The following is a 19,201-nucleotide window of genomic DNA, read 5'->3' as shown; positions in this document are numbered from 1 at the left end:
TCGAGCTACCTCCGCTCGCACCTCAAGCCGTTTGAGGGCGCGCTGACGGCAAGGCAGTTTTCTCATGGCCAGTCGAACCCGACTTACCTTCTCGACTGCGGTGCGGCGTTCCAGTGCGTGCTGCGCAAGCAGCCGCACGGCAAGCTCCTGTCGACGGCGCACGCCGTGGATCGCGAGCACTGCATCATGCGCGCCCTCAAGCCGACCGCCGTGCCGGTGCCAGAGATGCTGTGCTACTGCGCGGACGCTGGCGTGATCGGCACGCCCTTCTTCGTCATGGAGTTCATCCACGGCCGCGTCTTCAAAGACGCCACCCTCGAGCAGCTGCCGCCGATCGAGCGGTTTGGGGTCTATCACGCCATGTGTGACGTGCTCGCCCGGCTGCACCGCGTAGACTGGAGAAGCCTCGCCGGGCTGGAGCAATTCGCGCCCGACGGCGCGGCCGAGGGCGGCGCATACGCGGCGCGGCAGGTGCGGCGCTGGAAGCGGCAGGTTGAGGGCGGGCGCGCGGTGCTGGCGGAGGCTGGCGTGGCGGAGAGCGGCGACCTGGCGGCGCTCGCCGGCTGGCTCGAGGAGCACACGGCCGAGGCGGAGGCGTACGCGGCGGCGCACTTCTCGCCGACGATCGTGCACGGCGACTTCAAGCTCGACAACCTCATCTTCCACCCGACGGAGCCGCGCGTGCTCGCGCTGATCGACTGGGAGCTCGCCACGATCGGCTGCCCGCTCGCCGACCTCGCGCACTGCTGCCAGGCCTACCGCTGGCCGAGGGAGCACTGGTTCGTGCCGGGGCTGCGTGGCGCCAGCCTGCTCCGCCTCGGCATCCCGCACGAGTCGCAGTTCGTGCGCGGCTACCTCGAGCGCGTCGCCCAGCCGCCGCTGCCGGAGCTGGTCTGGACCTTCTACTGCGCGCTTGCCTACTTCCGGATGGCGGCGATCGTCCACGGCGTGCACGCGCGCGCCATCATGGGCAACGCGTCCTCCGCGCGCGCGCAGCTGGCGGGCCAGATCTCGAACGACCTCGCGAGCGTCGGCCACCAGATTGCCCTCGGCCTCGCCGACGGCGCGGCGACGGCGGAGCCGGCGCTGCACCTGTACGACACGCTGCCCTTCCCCTTCTCGGCGCGCGGGCGGGAGCTCTTCGACCGCACCAGGGCCTTCATCACGGAGCACGTGCTGCCAAACGAGGGCCGCTGGCGGGAGGCGCTCGCAGCGAACACCGCCGCCGGCCGCCGCTGGTCGCCCATCGCACTTGTGGAGGAGCTCAAGGCAAAGGCGCGGGCGGCCGGGCTGTGGAACTTCTTTCTGCCAAGCTGCGCCGAGTTCGGGCCGGGGTCCGGTCTGAGTTCGCTCGACTACGCGCCCCTCGCGGAGCTGATGGGCTGCAACGAGTGGTGCGCCGAGGTGTTCAACTGCGCCGCTCCCGACACGGGCAACATGGAGCTCCTCGCGCACTTTGGCACGCGCGAGCAGCAGCAGACGTGGCTGCAGCCGCTGCTGCGCGGAGAGATCCGCTCGTGCTTTGCGATGACAGAGCCGCAGAGCGCGTGCTCGGACGCGACGAACGTGCAGACGCGCATCGAGCGGGAGGGAGACGAGTACGTCATCAACGGGCGCAAGGTGTGGACGACCGGCGCGGGCGACCCGCGCTGCAAGCTCGCCATCGTCATGGGTCGGGTCGTGGGCGGCGGCGGGCCCAGCGGCGAAGCGGACGCCGCCGGCGCGTCCGTGCGGAGGCAGCAGTCGATGGTGCTCGTGCCGATGGACACGGCGGGCGTCGATGTCGTCCGCATGCTGAGCGTGTTTGGGTACGACGACGCGCCCCACGGCCACGCGGAGGTCGCCTTCCGCAACGTGCGCGTGTCACGCGCCAACTTGCTGCACGAGGAGGGCGGCGGCTTCGCGATGGCGCAGGCGCGGCTCGGCCCGGGACGCATACACCACTGCATGCGGAGCATCGGTGTCGCCGAGCGCGCCCTCGCGGCGCTGTGCGCCCGCGCCAAGACGCGGCGCGCCTTTGGGCAGCTCCTGGCGCGGCACGGCGCGACGGAGCAGGCGATCGCGTGGAGCCGCGTCGAGCTCGAGCAGGTGCGGCTGCTGACGCTGAAGGCGGCGTACATGATGGACACACTCGGCAACCGGGCTGCGATGCAGGAGATCGCGATGATCAAGGTTGCGGCGCCGCGGATGGCGCTGGCCGTGCTCGATCGCGCGATACAGGTGCACGGCGGCGCGGGAGTCTGTCAGGATCATGTGCTCGCGCACGCGTGGGCGTCGCTGCGCACTCTGCGCCTCGCCGACGGGCCAGACGAGGTCCACTGCCGCACCATTGCGAGGTGGGAGCTGATGAAGTCGAAGCTGTGAGCGTAACAACACGTCCCTTCACGATGTACGCAGTAGTATACCCGCTTCGACCCCAGAGCCCAGACACACTTGTACTCATGCTCGCATACTCGATACTGTGCGTACGACTCAGTCTCGCGTCAACCGTACCACGCGGACTCGCATGTCCCTCTCCGACCTACGACCCAGCTGCAGCTCTCCAAGCCAGCTCTCACACGGGGACGGCCACTCCATACTTGTTCACCCGCAAACGGTCGCTGATGAGCACGCTCGTCGGCCGCGACGCGCGCGCGACGCCCGGTGCCTCCTGGCCCACCTCGGACGCTGTGAGCTCCGCCCCCTCCGGCTCCAAATCACACGGCGTGCTCGCGACGCTGTTCAGCGGCTGCAGCATGGCGCTCATCTGCTCCCTCAGGCCGGGCGTCGTGAGGATGGTGGACTGCAGGACCGCCGCGACGTTCCACAGGAAGAGCAGGCTCGCCCTCGTGCGCGGTGCCGCCACGGCGCCGGCAGGAGCCGCCTGTCCGCCCCCCTCCCTCAGCTCGAGCTCGAGGCCGCGCGCGAGCTGCGGCAGCACCTGCGCCGCGTGCACCGCCTCCTTGGTGAGTTGGCTGAGCGCGAACTCGATCTGGTACCGCGAGCTCGCCGGCTGCATCTCCATCGCGCGCCGCAGCTCCTCGTCCGCCCGCTCACGCTGCGCCGCGCCGATCAAGCGCCAGCGCGCAAAGTGCACCTCTGCCTGCACGTCCGGCTGCCCGTCCTGCCGCGCCTGCCCCGCCGCGCGCTCCAGGTACATCTCCGCCGACACCGCCTCGCCCTGCTTGACGTACTCGAGCGCGATGGCGAGGTGGGCCTCGGCGAGCCTGCCCAGCTGGTGGTAGCAGCGCTGGCGCCGTTGGTCGACGTCGAGAACGAGCTCGCTCGACCAGCCCGAGGCGCCGTGCAGCAGCGCGCGCAGGAAGAGGTTCGCCGCCTGCTCGTGCCGGCCCGCCGCAGTGTGCCGCTCGGCGCGCTCGATGAGCCGCGCGCCGTCGAGTGCCCCACCCTTCCACGTGCCGTGGTGGTGGTGCCAGTTGCCTGGTCCGAAGCTGCCCCAGCCGCTCGGCGCGTCGGGGCCGGCGGCCGAGGCGTAGAGCAGCCGCACCTGGCCACGGGGCGCTCGCTGACTTCGACGTTGCCGCCGAGCTCCTCTGCGTCTCTTCTCCTCCTCGCGCCCTCGCGCCCTCTCGCTCTCCAGCCCTCTCGTTCTCCTCTCTCTCTCTCTCTCTCTCTCTCTCTCTCTCTCTCTCCTCCTCCTCCTCCTCCTCTCTCCCTTTCTCCCCCCCCCCCCTCTCTCTCTCTCTCTCTCTCTCTCTCTCTCTCTCTCTCTCTCTCCTCTCTCCCTCTCGAACCCGTGCCCGCGCTTCTTTCTGCTTCTCATCGCCTCGCCTTGCCCGCGAACCCGCCCTCGAAGAAGGCGCGGCTGACGAGGGCCGGCCCGGTCGTGTAGAGCACCGTCTTGTCGTCATCCTCGTCGCCGGCGGCGGGCGGCGGCACGAGCGCCCACCGAGGCTCGAGGCTAGCGCGCCGCACGTACCGCAGGATCGCGGCGAGGAAGGGGTGGCGCGGCGTCGCTCCGAAGGCGTACTGCCCGACCAGCGTGCGCGTGCCGACCTCCCCGACTAGCGAGGGGTGGACGGAGGGCTCGATCATCCTACACACCCGCAGCACGACCGCTGCGTCAGGGAGGGGTCGCCGGGAGGGCGGCAGCTGCGCTCGTGGCTCTGCCGCTCAAAGGGGAAGACGGCGCGGGCGGACGGGTCCAGCTCGGAGAGAGAGACATGCTCGTCGAGCGGCTGCGAGAGGAGCACCTAGTAGGCGCGCCGGACCCGGCCGGCTGTTTAGGGAAGGGCGGAGCTAGACTCAAGGTCGGGGCAGAGGGGGGAGGAGGCACGTCGAGGTCGAGGTAGAAGCCTCCCCAGTGCGACACGGCGAGGTAGCGGAAGAGGTCGACCCGCTGGATGGGCGCATGGCGCAGCGCCTCGTACTGAGCCACCCACGCCGGCTCGCGCTCGGCGATGAAGGCGGCGATGTCTGCGTCGTCGAAGAAAAGGTACGTCCAGCCTGCGTGCCGAGCGGGTGGCGCGGTGGGGCGAGCCGAGGGGGGGGGGAGGGGTGGGCGGGAGGGGGGCCGCCGCGCCTGGGTGCAGCTCCTGCACCTTCCGCGCGTACTGCCTCATCTTGTCCGGCACTGTGTCGCGAGACTTGTACGTCTGCACGATCAGCTTCGGGATCGCGCCGCCCCTCACTCCTGGCGGGACGCGCCGCCAGTCGGTCGCCCCACCGCCCGCCCCTCCGCCCGCCCCTCCGCCCGCCGCCGCCCCGCCCGCTGCAGCCTCCTCCGCCGCCGCCCGGTCCGCAGCAGACGGGTGCTCCGCCAGCCAGCGGCGGAGCAGCGCGGTGTACTCCGTCGTGATACCGACGCAGCCAAAGCGAGCGACCAGCTGATCGCCCGACGGGAGCGGCCGCCCATACGGCACAGCGCCTCCGTCGTCGTCCTCGCCCCCGGCCGCGACCTGGCCGCCCCCGGCCGCCTCGACCCCGGCCGCCTCGACGCCGACGGCCTCGATGCCCAACGCCCTCTCGAGCCGCCTGCGCGCGAGAGGAAGGGTGTGGAGGGGCGGGGCGTATCATCGCCAGCAAGGTCCCGGCCGCCAGCTTGCCGGAGAGCGAGGGCGGCGCTGCCGACACGGCCGCCGCGCGCAAGCACCGTCGCGTCGCGGAGGGCGTCGGTAGCATCGCTCAGCGCGTCGAATGCGGCCAGCGCCTCCGACGGGAGCGCGTTCCCCGCGCAGTCGAGGCCGATGAAGTTCGGGCTCCTTCCTTTGCGGCGGGCCGCGCCTGCGCTGGCGTCGTCCGGCGAGGCGGACGGGCGGGTGTCCGGACCAGCGTCTGCAAGCGTGCTTGCGGTCCGGTTGGCGGTGTGCAGCGGCGTGCCCCACAGGAACCACTCATACCTGAGGAGCTCATGAATCAGATGAGCGACACTAATTAGCAGCGGTTCTGCCCCGCGAACCATCCGCACTCGGACAAGTCGCGCGCGCGGGGCGGCCGCCGCTCGAAGAAGACGTCGTGGCACGGCAGCGCCTCGTCCTCGTCGCCGTCCTCAAACGCGCCGTCGCTGGTCGGGTCGTCCTCCGCGTCCGTGCACGCCTACGCCACAGCGCCGCTCCTCGGGCCGGACCTCGCCCCCCCTCGCGCCACGCTCCTCTGCTCCGGCGGGCGCCTCTGCAAAGTGCGGCCGCGCGGTGCAGAGGCCGGCCAGCGCGCACCGCACCGCGTATTGCCCCTCGGAATAGTCGTACGGGATCTCGTCGTGCGGCCGCCCCTCCATCAGAAGGCCTACGGGGGAGGGCTCGGGGAAGGCTCGTGGAAGGTGCCAGGTCTCGTCGTGCCGCCGTCCCCGTCAGAGGCCGACGCGGGACTGCAGCCGCTCGCGGTCGTAGAGGACCGCCGCCATGGAGAAGCTGCCCCACACAAAGCCGCTGCTCAGCTCCATGCAGTGCCGCTGGTAGCCCGCGCCGCCGCCGCCGCGCGGCCGCTGCCACGGGACGGGCCTTCCGAGCGCCGCCGCCGCCGCCGCCGCGATCTTGCCGTCGCTGAACTCGTTCTTGAGCCGCACGCCGCCGAGCTGCTCGTCCTCCTCCAGCAGCCGGATGGCGCGGGCGAGGTGCTGCAGCCCGTGCACGCCGCCGTGCGCCAGGATGTGCGGGTGCGGCTCGCGATCGTCCTCCAGATTGAGGACGTAGGGCGCCCGGCAGCCGCGTCCCCGGAACCAGACGTCGTTGACGGCCCGAAAGAGGCCCTCGTTGGTCGGGTTGCGCAGCGGGTGCTCGATCTGCGCGCCCTGCTGCAAGAAGGCCTGCCGGGCGGCCTCGCTGCCGCCATTGTCGAGCCATGCGAGCTCGTACCGCAGCGGCCGCTCACTCCTGCCGGCCGTCGGCACGCGCTGAGCCTCGAGGTAGCGGACGGCGGCAGGGTAGATGGTCTCGAGGTCAGAGGTGCCTGAGACGCCGGTGCCGACACAGGAGAAGAAGGTCACGCACACCTCTGGCTTCGGCTCAGGAAAGACAGAGCGGCGGGGCCACATTGAGAGGCTGCTGTCTCGGAGCGGCGACGAGCGAGAGACCAGCCGTGAGACTGCCGAGAGATCGAGATGACTCGCGGCGCCGGCGCACGAAAAGAAATTCAGGAATCACGATAAGAAATTCGCGCGGTTTTTTCTTTCTTCTTTCTTTAAACACAGGTACACCAAAAATTAAGCCAAAAGAAACCAGAGGAACAAGAAGAAAAAGGACGTGCCTGCCAGAGCGGCGGGGCCCAGCCCTTCGAGTTCGCTGGCGAACTGGCGAACTGGTTCGTGAACTGGTTCGGTGAACTCGCGGTTCGTTCGGTTTCGGAGTTCGCTCTGGACGGCATCCCCTTGGTTCGCTGCATCGGTTCGGTCGTTCGCCCTTGGGTGCCCGAACCCTCGAACTAGTTCGTGAACTCGAGCCTTTTCTTTTCTCCTCCCCCCCCCCGACCCGCTTCACACCCGCAGGCCGAGGAAACCAGGGAAGTTCGTCTGAACTGCGAACGAACCGCGAACGAACCGCAATATGTATTTTTTGGCTCTGCAGGCCTGTATAGTCCCTGGTTGCCTACTAGAGGCCTAGTATGCCTGGACGCCTCGGGGAGCCCCCGTCTCCCCCATTCTATTCGCCAGTCAGCACGCACGGCGCCCAGGCACCACAGGGCGGCCCTGCTCACAGCGCAGCCGGCACCATCGGGACCCTAGTCCTCGGAGCGGTCCAGCTGCGGGAACCGCTCTGGGGTGGGCGGGTCGATGCCGACCTTGAGCAGGTAGCGGCCGGAGCCGCCGTGGGCCGAATGGTCCGCGGCGGGCGGCGGCGCACCGGGGTAGTCGCGCCCGTAGTCCGCTAGATTGCAGACTGTCGCGGACCGTCAGAACTGTGCTAGTGCCGCCTGTGTATATGGGCACCTGAGATTGAGGGCCAGACCGCGTCCGCACGCGCGCACGTGGCGCAGTTGCGCGAGTTCGTTCAGCGCGGCTCGTGGATGCTGCGAACGAACGAATTCCTGGCGATGATTTTCTTTTTTTCCTAGTTCGAACGGAGTTCACGAACGTTCGTTCGTTTTCGCAGTTCGCGCCTTCCACAGCCGGCGCGGTCCGTTCAGTTTCGAGGTTCGGGCTGGGCCCCGCCGGCTGCGTTCGTTCGAGTTCGGAGTTCGCGAAATCCGCGCGAACTCGAAGGGCTGGCGGGGCCACATTGCTCATTGAGAGGCTGCTGTCTCGACTCTCGAGCGGCGACGAGCGAGAGACCAGCCGTGAGGAGAGATTATCGATTATGCCGAGCGGCGCACGATAAGAAATTCCTTGGCCAAAAGAGAGAAAGCGGACACAAAACAAGAACACAACGCACTCCAAGAGAAAGAATTCTTCACTTGGGCCCTCGGTGAGACATAAAAGCGGACAAAGAATTCTCCGACACGCCACAGGGTTACTAGTAGACGATCGAGGGGTCCCGTACCACGCGGAATCGACCCTATCCAGTGCTCAAGTGCTCAATAGGAACGAGTGTATCGGCTTTGACGGATCGACCGTGCTTGTTATCGGCAAGACTGGTGTGACGTACACAGTGACACATCAGACGACACAGATTCTCCCACCCGCCGGGACGCAAAACGCTCTCGACGAGAGCCACAAGAAAGGCGTCCGCACAGCAAGCCGCTCGTCGGACAGGCGTGCTCGCTCGATGTCGGCGATCGCATAGCGCACGCTTTGGACGGTGGCGAAGCCAAAAACACCGATGGTGGCCGTCCCACCGCTGGCGTGAGCGGCGCCCGGCGGCGGTCGAGACCTCACCCCCTTCGCGCCGACGACCTAACCTCACTCGGAACAACCTCACCCAAGCACAACCCAACCTAACACGAAACAACCTCACAAAAAGCACGATTCTCAAGTTGGGCCCTCTGGCTGCAACACATCCCGAGAGTGACGGCCAGGCAGGAGTGAGCGTACGGCACTACGCGCCACTTATTAGGGTTCCCCCGGTGGGCGCCTCCCCAGCGCTCAAGGCACCAAAGATCGCCACGAACCACACGATGGGGCGCGGCAGCGGGGTACTAGTAGCGTAGCAGGGTGAGAATTATGGAAAACGCCGGAATTCGGACGAGTGCTCTCGCCTGCACAAATTCGATAAGTGGGACAAGGAGGGATGCGTCCAGGTGGCACGTCCTGGAGTTTGAGGCGTGCTTTCGCTCTCCGTCCTCCGACTCCTCGGTGACCAAACGACGAGCTGGAGAGCTGGCGACCGAACGCTACCCGAGGGTGGCTGGCGGCGATGGACGACCGAGCGGAGACGCAACGAATCGAGGAGCGGTTCCCGCAGGGAACCGACGAGTGGCTCGCGAGACCTCGGCTGTCGACGACTTCGCGAGGAACGATCACGCCGGTGGCGATACTGCAGCCGCTGTCCGCGCCGGTCGGCGACGTGGTGATGTACACCGGGCCGTTGCAGCCGATGGGGCAGCTCCACGGGATCGGCAGGGAGTTCGGCGTGGCGGGACACAACCGTGCAACATCTCTCTCTCTCAACCGTGGCCTGCATGCGTTGTTAGGGAGGCCGGCGACGGCGCGATCACACAAGATCAAGAATCAAGATGAGCGCAGGGACGTCGGGCCGACGCGAGCAAACAAGACGAGGCGGATGGATCGGCGCCTCACTCACTGGCAGTGCATCTACTGCCGGCGCGAGACGCGGAACGATCGATGCATGCACGGGCGACAAGGTGCTGGAACTGCGATGGCGAGAAGGAGCAGCTGCGAGCGGACAGTGAGGGGCGCGAGGCGGCGCGCCGCGGGCAACGTGCGAAGGAGTACTAGAGAAAAAGCCAATACTACGAAAAAGAAAAATCGGAGATCACACAACAAACAGACGGCCCCTCCCTCTTCCGGGCGCTACCAGGGCGCCAAGCACCAGCCAGCCGACAAGCCAAGCCAGCAGGAGAGGAAACGTAAGAGCCACGTCAATACACATGGCACATGGCAGCCGCCGACACAGCCTGCGCCCTGGCTCCCTGCGCCTCGCGCACCGCGTCGAGGGTCCGTTGTGACACTTGCCTCTCGCGCCCGTGCCGAAACCGCAGTAGGCTTAGGTGCCCGATCTGGTATGCCTTTGTGCCTTTGAGGGCTCACGGGCCACACCCTCTAGGCTCTACCTCTAGCTAGCGTCTTCCGAGACGCCACGCGAGCCATTCGATCTCCAACTCCATCCGCCGCCGTGAGCTGCACCTGTGGACCAGCGCGACTGCCGACTGACATAAAGGGTGTGGATGCTGGGTTGACGGAAATCGGAGGACGCGACCCACTTCGCCACAGACGGTCCCGCGCCTCGCCGCTAAGTTTGCGGCACGCCCCGCACCGTCCGCTGTGCCGCGTTTTTTGTCCGGAGTGAATACTCCAACGCGCTCGTCGGTGACGGCGTCCCCCGATTTCGCCGCGCTCCGGCACCGCTCCGGGAGCACGCCGGCGAAGCACGTCAAGCTGCTGTACGGCCCCGGAATCGCCTCCCCTCGCTTAGCTAGACTGAGAGTTATTGTGCACATGGTTAGTCTCTACAATATACTCACTGACACCTCCCCTCCCAGAGCTCGTCCCGGTCCGCCACGGCCATCCTCGGCCTCCGGAGGGCCCCCGGCCGCGGCGCGGTGCGGCGGCGTCACAAATCCGACGGCAGAGCACCGGGACGCGGTCGGGCGATCTGAGGTCCAGTGAGGCGCATGCATTGCCCATCCAGGGCTATCACATGGACCTATCAACAGGCGCCTGCGGCGGAGCAGGAGGGCCCGGCGCACAACCCCAGTTCAACTCAGGGTCCACACCTCTGGACCTCGCAGCGCTGACGATTGCCGACGAGCAGCCTCCGGCGGCGGCAGTCACCGTCGAGCACGTCCTCCTCTTCGACTTTGAGGGCACGTGCGACGCGTCGGACGCCGGCCTCAGCCGCCTCCAGCAGTGCGCGCTGCACGAGATCATCGAGTTCCCGGCGCTGTGGCTCGACGCGCACACCGGCGCCGTCCGTGGCACCTTCCACGAGTACGTGCGCCCGACAGAGGGCGCCGACGGCGACGGCGCGGCGCGGCCGCTGTCGACGTTTTGCACAAACCTCACCGGCATCACGCAGGAGCAGGTCGACTCCGCCTCACCACTCGCGGAGGTGGTCTCGCGCTTCCTTCAGTGGGTGGCGTCGTGCGGCCTGACGGAGGCTCTGGCAGACGGGAGCGCGCTGCTCATCGCGCATGGCGGCTGGGACCTCGGCGACCAGCTGCCGATTGAGGCGGCGCGCAAGCAGCTGGCGCTGCCCGCCTGGCTTGGCTCGCGCACGTACAGCGACCTGAAGGTGCTCTTTGCGCTCGAGTACTCTGGCGCCAGCAGCACCTCGCTGCGCGGCATGCTGCAGGCGCTCGGCCTCGAGCCCGAGGGGCGGGCCCACTCCGGGATCGACGACTGCAGGAACCTGGCGCGCGTGGTCGAGTGGCTCATCTCTCGCGGCGCGGACCTCGGCCACACCCACCGGGCCGGAGAGATGCTGCGAGGCCACCGCGCGGGGCTGCGCCCGGGCGACTGGGCGTGCGAGGCGTGCGTCGAGCACGCCAATTTCGCCTCTCGGGCGTCCTGCTTCCGCTGCGGCGCGGCGCGGCCCGCCTCGGCTGGCCCGGCGAGGCGGCCTGCGCAGCCGCGGCCTGGCGACTGGGCTTGCGCGGCGTGTGGCACCCTCTGCTTCGCGTCCCGGGAGAGCTGCTTCCGCTGCGGCGCGGCGCGGCCTGCAGGGCAGCTGCCGCCGCCCCACGCGCCCCACCTGCAGCCGCAGCCGTACCCGCCACTCGCCTTTGCGCCGCCGTCCTTTGCGCCGCCGTCCTTTGCGCCGCCGCACGCATTCTACCCGCCACCGCAGTACGGATGGCAGGGTGGCTGGGCTCCCTTCCCCGCGCCCTACCCGCCGCAGATGCTGCCGCCGCAGCAGCTGCTGCCGCAGCAGCGCGGCCGGCCGGAGCGCCGGCCCGGCGACTGGGACTGCAGCGTCTGCGGAGACCTCGTCTTTGCCCGACGCACGCACTGCAACCGCTGCGGCGCCGCCCCGCAGCAGCCGCGCGTCGCGCCGGAGATGCCTGCATGAGCTGGAGCTTCTATTTAAATAAATAGAGCAGCATCTCCAAGAAAATGAATGGAATTTTTCTTTATAGCCCCCGGTTGCACTCGTGCGACGTAGCGGGGGGCCATCACTTTGTGAAACGAGTGCGAGGGTCCTGCATGTGCAAAACGTTGCGTGAAATCCGGCACGGTTTCACGCCCCTGCTCTGCTGAGGGGAGGGGCCGGGCTCATAGCGGCGAGTCGAGCTCCTGCCTCTGGCCCCCGTATGTGATATTCCCCATGTGCAGTAAAATGTAACGAACGGACGTCGGCGCACTTCTCGTTGGCAGGTGCGTCGCGTTCGTCCCAGCTCTCTGCTCTGGTTTCTGATTTCAGTCGCCAGTCGCCATGGTCGATTTCAACAACCTTCTGAGCAGGTTCGTGCTTGCGGCTCCTCGAGCGCTCAACGATGAGGTCGCGCAAGGTCAGATGGTCGTGTGTACCCAGATGTCGATTGCTGGAAGCGCCGCTTCATTCACCGTCAAGATCATGAATGCTGGTACTGGCAGGGATCTGGCAGAGCAGCTGGCGCAGCCGCTGATCAAGGGGCTGCTCGGCCTGACCGCTTCGGCGGCCGAGCGGCCCCCCCCCACACCCGCATTGCGCCCACCGCCCGCCGCACAACACGCAACACACAACGCACAACACACACACACACACCGCACACCGCACACCACCACAACACACAACACACAACAAGTGCTAGTCTTAAAGAAAGAAAGAAAGAAAACACACAACCCAAGGGAGGGTTTCCTAGTCTTTTCTCCTTCACATGCGAGTATACTTTCTTTTTCTTCCAGTCGCCCTTGTCAAGCAGTGCATATACACACACATATATGCCGCCGCGCGTGCCCTTCATCCGCTTCCCAGGCCCACCGGCGGGCTCGTCGTGCGTGCCCGACAAGAGCCGAGTCGCCGAGCAGGACAAGCGCAGGTTCCAGGCGGCGCGCCGGGCGGCGCCTCGCTTGCCTCCGGCGCGACTGCCGCCCGCAAAGGCGATTGCAAAAACGCAGCTGCCTAGCCATCTCAGGCCGGGCAAGCGGCCCGCCGCCTCCGCTGCCATCGACGACAGCACCGTGCGTGATCCGGCGCCGCCCGAGGGCGAGCCCTCAAACGCAACGCCAGCGCGCGCGCCTGAATCGGCTGCGGTCTCGCTGGTCGCGTATGGCGAAAGCGACAGCGAGGAGGAGGCGGGCAGCGACCCAGCCAGCAGCAACCAAACGCAGCCTCAGAACTTGGCACCCGGCTGACCAAAATGACACCACGCGACCCCAGTTGTGGCCAAGGGCGTTTACTTTTGAGTGCATGAGATTTTGTATAGTGTGTCCTGCACGCCGGACAGGCCTGACTGGCCACGAAAACTGTAAACGCGCGCGCGGCATGCATGGGTGATCCGCACCGCGGGCCGAGGAGCACACACACACTCTCTCTCTCTGCCTCCGGCGCGGCGCGCCCATAGCCATACGCGCGCGCCCCGCCGGCCCGCGCCGCACCGCCCCCCCCCATCCCTGGTGTGGACGGTTTTTTTCGCGGTATCCGCGGCGGGATATGGCGGGATATGGCGGGATACCGGGAGATACCGTTAGATGCCGGGAGATACCGGGAGATACCGGGAGATACGAGATACGGGCGGATACGGGCAGAAACGGGCAGATACGGGGAGATACGGGGAGATGCTCGAGGGAGATGCGATGAGATGCAAGGAGATACGGGGAGATACGGTCAGATATTGCAGAGATACATCAAGATACCGCAAAAAAAACGTCCGCACTAGGGCTCCCCCCCCCCGCGGCCCTTGATCGGGAGAGAGTGCGTCGCGCAGTAAGGTGCACTGAACTACTCAGTATAAACTTGGTGTGGGCGCTACTAAACAGGAGGACGCCGCGGCTCGCTGAGACACGGCCACCTCAACCTCGGCCCCAGCTGATGACGACTGGTGCCAGACTTCGACGACATTCTCGGAAGGCTGCTCCCAGCGCGCGGCTTCGGAAGGTGAGATGCTGATACACACGCCGTGCGGGAAGTGGAACGCTTTGTGAGCAAAGATCACCGTCGGCGCTGCTGACGAGCCGCACACGTATCTCAGCGTAAAGGCAAGAGAGTCTGCGTCGTAGTGCCACGCGATGGGCTTGCCGGAGATGAGAGGGGCGTATGGGCGCGAGAGCTCAGCGAGCTTCTGGCGCTGCAGGGTCCCGTTCCTATAGTAGAGCCCCTCGCTGAGCGGGCTGGCATTCGTCGTGATGTCGTCATACGGCTTGAAGGACCAGTAGGTCCAACTCTGCATGTGAGCGTCCGCCAGGTCCAAGCTCTTGCGCAGAACACGGAGCGCGTGAGGTGAATCCGAAACGGCGCCAAACTCGGTGAGCATACGGCCACCGCCGAGGCGCGCATTGTTGGCGCGGAACGATCCCCACGCGGTGCGAAGTGCAACATTGCAGAGTGCCAGGCCCACCGCAGTAGATGTCCCGTTCTGGCAGTAGATGTGATAGGCAAACGCCTGCCGATCATTGTACAGCTCCCCGCCGGGCCCACCGTGCGGGAAGTCACTCGCCAGGCCAAACTGGCCGTTGAGCACATGCGGCTCGAAAAAGACAATCGCACGCTGGTCGTGCGCACGTATCGCCTCGTGCGCGGCCTGGTAGAGCGGGAGCAGCTTGCGACGATCAGATGCCCCGGGCGACCTGCTAAATGGCTCGTTGAAGAGCTCGTAGCCGAGCACCGACGTCTCGTCTCTCAGGGCGCTGGCTACGGCGGCCCAATGAGCAGCAAAGTCAGCGTGCATGTCTTTGAAGAATGCTTCGCGCGCTGCGCTTGCTTCGGTGGTCCCGTAGTAAAGTAAGAAATCGTGCGCGCTGCAGGCCTCACGAGACGGAAGTCCACTCGGGTCGACACGCATGTCCCAGTGAAACGGCTTTGGAAATCTGTTCGCTGCGCTTACGTTCATCCCGCTCAGCCTGAGCGCCTTTTGCACTGCCCACTCCGGGAAGCCCTCGCCGCAGTAACGCGCGCCCATTGAGTCCTGGTGCATGTCGACGAGGGTGTAAATCCCTCTGGCCGCGAGAGCTCGAACGAATGATCGCGCGGTGCGGAGGTAAGTCGCGTTGACCCAGCCTTCCTGTGGCATCACACCCGCCCAGAGCACACCAAGACGGACCGCGTTTAGCCCCCACGAGCTGAGGTTGAGGATGTCTGCTTCGGAGAGCGAGTTCCGAGCGTCGAACCCCGTTGAAACAGGGAGGAATGGGGGCAGCTTCTCGACGACGTTTACGCCGTGGAATACGCGGACGCGATCGCTGGTGTCGACGAAGAAGTGGGTGGCAGGGTCAACACGAACGCGAGGCAGGCCGGGCGCCTCCGCGAGGACGTATCTCTGCACCACCAGTCCGAGCCCCAGCAGCAGGAGGTGTATGCGTGCGGGCGCGGGAGTTAGTTGCATGATCGACAGCGGTCCGTCTGCGCACGAGATTAGTCCGCGCTAGAGAGCCCGCGCTCCAGCCGCAGCAGTAGCAGCACGCGCGCGAAGCAGCTGTCAACCACGCGGCGCGCAATGAATGAGCGCGGGCACACGATCCACGAAAGTCGGGGACGCGCGCAAAGCCTCCGTGCGAATGGGTTCCGGCAAGGGTGAGGAGGCATGCAGCCCGAGCGCGGCATTCTTCTTCCTGCTCGCGATGGTTGCAGGTGTCGGCATCCAAGTCACACAGAAAACTCTCTTCCAGCTCAAGGTTGAGGGGCGCACGGGCGAGATTGAGCCCTTTACGCCAAAGGCGCTGACTCTCCTCTTCATGTTCTGTTCGATGAGCCTTGCTCTGCCGATCCACGTGTTTGTCAACAAGGAGAGCACCGGATTAACACCGAAGCGGGTGCTCATGCTCGGCGTTCCAACCGTCTTTGACCTCATAACAACCGCCTTGGGAACGCTCACAGTCCAATTCCTCCCCCTGTCGACAAACTCGCTTCTGCGAGGCTCCGTCACAATCTTCGTCGCGATCCAGAAGCATTTTGTACTCAAGGATAGGCTTTCGAGCGCAAACTGGGTGGGGATCGGTCTCATCAGTTGCGCAGTCCTCATTGTCGGCGTGGTTGGGATCGTCACATCTGACAACACCAGTGCAGGTGGGACGCAGACAGCCCTACTGGGAGTGGTGCTCGCCTTTTTATCCACCTTTGTCGCCAGCTTTCAGTTTGTCGTCCAAGAGAAGCTGATGTCCGAGCTCGACACGCCGCCTCTGGTGCTGTGCGGCTGCATGGGGCTCGCAGGCGTCGTCCTGACGCTCTGTGTCGTGTACCCGGCGTACTACCATCTCCCTGGAGACGACCACGGCCGCTTCGAGGACTTTTACAATACGTGGCACAAGTTCTCCCGCTCCCCCTTCATCCAGCTTCTGCTGGGCATCTACAGGCGCCGGCCGCTCTCGAGTCTCGTTCACCCACTCGCCCCGCCACTTACCCCATCACTGACCCCCTTGGAGCTGTTCAACAGCGTGCTCGTCCTTACTTTGAACGCGAGCATGCTGATCGTCATGCAGGCGCGCAGAGAGGCCCAACCCCTGTCCGGCCCCGGCCGGCCCGCGCCTCACGAACTCTCGCGCGGTGGCGTCACAGAAGCTCTCGTCGGTTTGGGGGGCCATCCTGAGCAACGCGCGGCCAGCGCTAACCTGGGCGGTGCAGCTCTTCCTCTTTTATGAAGTGACGGCGGGCGCGTACGGCGAGGCGTGGAAGGGTGCCGCCAGCTTTGTGCAGCTCGGGGGCTTTGGGCTGCTACTGCTGGGCATGGCGGTCTACAACGGGACGATACAGCTGCCGGGCGGGCCACGAGCGACGGAGCACCCCATCCTGGACATGGAGGCCTCCGTCCGCCTGTCCCTGATGGGGCCGACGGCGTTCCGCACGTCACGCATGTCGGTCAAGAACCCGAGTCTGAAGCAAAACCTGGTGGAGCCGTGAGGGGGGTCGGCGAGTGAGCGAGAGGCCTTTGGGGAGGGAGCGTCGCGCGTAAAGAAGAAAGAAAGATGTCTCGATTCCAGGGCGGGGGAGAAAGGGACAAAGCCCCCCAGCATCGAACGGCTGCGCGTCTCTGTACGAGCTTAGCCTTTTTTTTTCACGGCGCCGCTCTGTGTCTCCACATCCATTGCCCGCGAACCATGTCCAGCTGCTCGCCCGTTGACGCCCCGCCCGAGGTCGCAGCGCCGTGCTTCGCGTCCCCGCTGGACTCGCCGCATGCGAACGACGCGTTCGCCGATGACCAAGGCCTCGTCGACGCAACTGACGCACCGATGCACAGCGAGGAGACGGCGCAGACGATGGGACAGTTCACCGAGTCGATGACCGCCGCCGTTCAGGCGGCAGACGAGGCCTGGGAAGCGCAGTACGCTCTGCTGCCGTGCCAGTCGCTCGTGCAACAGGCGTACATCGAATGGGCCCGCATCTTGGACGAGAAGGAGGGGCACCTCTTCGCGATTCGTGCCGAGAAACTCCGCATCGAGGACGAACTCGCCGAATACAAGAAGGAGGCCGCGGAGTTTCTCAAAGCCCTGTGCGAGTCGCCTGCGATCGCCTGAGCGATGCCGACACAGATCACGCCGGCCGGACCAGCGTCAGGGCGGAGAATGGGCGTCGCTCGGCGCGACTTTGGGAGTGTGTTGACGGTCTCGCGGGCGCCACGTCGGCTCGGAGGGCGCTGCCGCTGGCCGCGGTGACGAGGGGGCGTCAGTACCGTTGGTCGCGGCGACGAGGGGGTTCCATGCGCGCTCTGGGCCTTGATGCGGCCTTCCGTTGACGGCTCGCGCTGCGCCACGCGCGGCGACGATCTCACCTCTGCAGTCAATCTGGGGCGACCGACAGCGCAGGGTCGCCAGCCGCGGGCTGTTTTGGACAGGGCGATCGGGACTTGCGCAGCATGGTCCAGCGTTGATGCCCCGACAGTGGGTCAGACTCGAGCGGCTGGTCTCGTGGCTTCGCCGGAGCGAAGTGAAGAACGTTCCAAACAGTGGGAAATCTCTCCGTCTCCGGGCCGGGACCGGTCACACAGAGGCCTTAGCTTTGCCCCGGTGCTGCCCGGTGTGAGAGGCGGGGCACCGTTTTGTGAGTGTGCGCCCGCGCCTTGGGGCAGGCGTTGCTGCAAAAACCAAAATAGCCTGCCTGATCGATCCAGGCAGCTGCCTGCCAAAACGCAAGCTATCCCCTGGCCCTCCCTGTTCGATGAGCTCTGTCGATCCCTCTGCTAACCACGCCTCTGCTCTCTCGCGCGCGCCTCCACCTGCCGCGCGCTCGCCGCGACAGCCCCCGGGGGGTGGGGCAGCGACAGAGCCGTGAACAGTCCGTTGTGTAGCGGCCGGCCGGGGACCGATCTAGCTCACTGCTGCCTCTCCCGTAGCTGCCGTGGGCAGGTAGAGGCCCGATGTCCCGCGCGGGCTGGGAGGGCGTCGACGCGCTTTTGAGTTGGCTGGACGAGAACACTGCGCCGCCGCTGCAGCCACCGCCGCCGCTGCAGCCACCGCCGCAACCGCCGCGGCCACCGCCACCGCCGCCGCTTCCTCCTGCAGCGCCGCCGCTACCGCGATTCGGCGGCGGAGCTCCCGCCCAGCCGCCGCCTCAGCTCGCATCGCCACACACAGGTTCCGCGTCATCCTCGCGCGCCCCGCTCGCGCTGCGAATGCCTGTGTGCTCGCGCCACCCAAACTCCCAGGTCGTTGAGTTCCGGGTGCGCAAGCCCGGCCCCAACCAGGGCCGCTCGTTCTATCGCTGCAACGCCGGCGGCCGCGGCCCGGGGCAGTGCGAGCACCTCTTCGTGTGGGTCGACGAGTGGACGACCCAGCAGCCCTCGCCCGCCCAGCAGCCCTCGCCCGCCCAGCAGCAGCAGCACCAGCAGCAGCACCAGCACCAGCAGCACCAGCAGCGGGTGCAGGGCGAGGCGCAGGCAGGGCGGGCGGAGGAGGAGGACTTTGACGCTGCGTGCATTGCGGCAGTTGCACAGGCCGACGAAGAGATGCAGCGCCGCGCGGCTGCCACAGCGGCGTGCGACAGCGCGCCCCCTGTGCACGCCGCCTCCGCAGTCACACCGCTCGGCGCGCGCGTCGAGCAGCTGCAGCTCAAGGTGGAGTCGCTGCGGCGAGAGCTGAGCGAGCACCTCGACGGGCTGCAGCCAGACGACTTTGCGCAGACTCAGCGAGCGGCGCCGCCGCCACCGCTACAGCCGCCGCCCCTGCCGCCACCGCCTCTGCCGGCACCGCCAGCATCGCTAGCGCCACAGCCACAGCTGTTAGCGCCGCCCGCCGGCGCCACGACCAGCGCACAGCCAGTGGAGGCGGCGCGGAAACGGCGAAAGGTGCCGAGGCTTGGCTTTGGCCGAGGCGCGGTCGGCGGTGGCAGTGGCGGCGGCAGCAGCGGCGGCGGCGGCGGCGGCGGCGCGCTGACTCTCCTCCGTCTCCCGGTCGGCGTGACGTACACGCGGCACGCGGAGGAGGCGGACGCGATCGCTTCCGAGCTCCGCGGCGCTGGCGGGCTCCGCGCGGTCGGCTTGGACGTCGAGTGGAGAGTGGAGTACGTCCTCGGCGCTGCTCCCCGCCGCATCGCAACCCTCCAGCTGGCGACCGCGGTGCAGACTTACGTCTTCCACGTGAGCC

The 19,201-nt window shown here is 66.8% G+C and overlaps 5 protein-coding genes across 5 annotated transcripts; 3 read left to right on the top strand and 2 right to left on the bottom strand.

Annotated features, from left to right (window-relative positions):
- Nucleotides 1-54: 54 nt before the first annotated feature.
- Nucleotides 55-2,355, top strand: EMIHUDRAFT_51150 (putative acyl-CoA dehydrogenase; the record flags this gene model as incomplete). Its single annotated transcript, XM_005766148.1, has 1 exon — nucleotides 55-2,355. A coding segment is annotated over one exon (2,301 nt), but the record flags the coding sequence as incomplete, so codon positions are not given.
- On the bottom strand, nucleotides 2,346-5,716 carry EMIHUDRAFT_451894 (hypothetical protein; the record flags this gene model as incomplete). The annotated part of the gene is made up of 8 exons (XM_005766147.1): nucleotides 2,346-3,509; nucleotides 3,785-4,036; nucleotides 4,111-4,193; nucleotides 4,277-4,446; nucleotides 4,523-4,974; nucleotides 5,046-5,339; nucleotides 5,462-5,535; nucleotides 5,660-5,716. The coding sequence occupies 8 exons, from the start codon at nucleotides 5,714-5,716 to the stop codon at nucleotides 2,555-2,557; spliced, it is 2,337 nt and encodes a 778-aa protein (XP_005766204.1). The 3' UTR covers nucleotides 2,346-2,554.
- A 3,010-nt stretch (nucleotides 5,717-8,726) lies between these two features.
- EMIHUDRAFT_103643 (hypothetical protein) lies at nucleotides 8,727-11,561 on the top strand (the record flags this gene model as incomplete). The annotated part of the gene is made up of 3 exons (XM_005766146.1): nucleotides 8,727-8,958; nucleotides 9,004-9,174; nucleotides 10,207-11,561. The coding sequence occupies 3 exons, from the start codon at nucleotides 8,727-8,729 to the stop codon at nucleotides 11,559-11,561; spliced, it is 1,758 nt and encodes a 585-aa protein (XP_005766203.1).
- Nucleotides 11,562-13,416: 1,855 nt separating this feature from the next.
- Nucleotides 13,417-15,012, bottom strand: EMIHUDRAFT_66695 (hypothetical protein; the record flags this gene model as incomplete). The annotated part of the gene is made up of 1 exon (XM_005766145.1): nucleotides 13,417-15,012. One exon carries the CDS (start codon nucleotides 15,010-15,012, stop codon nucleotides 13,417-13,419), a length of 1,596 nt encoding a protein of 531 aa, XP_005766202.1.
- Nucleotides 15,013-15,373: 361 nt separating this feature from the next.
- EMIHUDRAFT_103641 (hypothetical protein) lies at nucleotides 15,374-16,523 on the top strand (the record flags this gene model as incomplete). The annotated part of the gene is made up of 2 exons (XM_005766144.1): nucleotides 15,374-16,000; nucleotides 16,182-16,523. 2 exons carry the CDS (start codon nucleotides 15,374-15,376, stop codon nucleotides 16,521-16,523), a joined length of 969 nt encoding a protein of 322 aa, XP_005766201.1.
- Between the last annotated feature and the right edge of the window lie 2,678 nt (nucleotides 16,524-19,201).

Source organism: Emiliania huxleyi (genome assembly GCF_000372725.1).
Source record: "Emiliania huxleyi CCMP1516 unplaced genomic scaffold EMIHUscaffold_52, whole genome shotgun sequence".
NCBI lineage: Eukaryota > Haptophyta > Isochrysidales > Noelaerhabdaceae > Emiliania > Emiliania huxleyi.
Note: the sequence above shows the minus strand (reverse complement) of the source record. Positions and strands in the feature narration are given on the sequence as shown.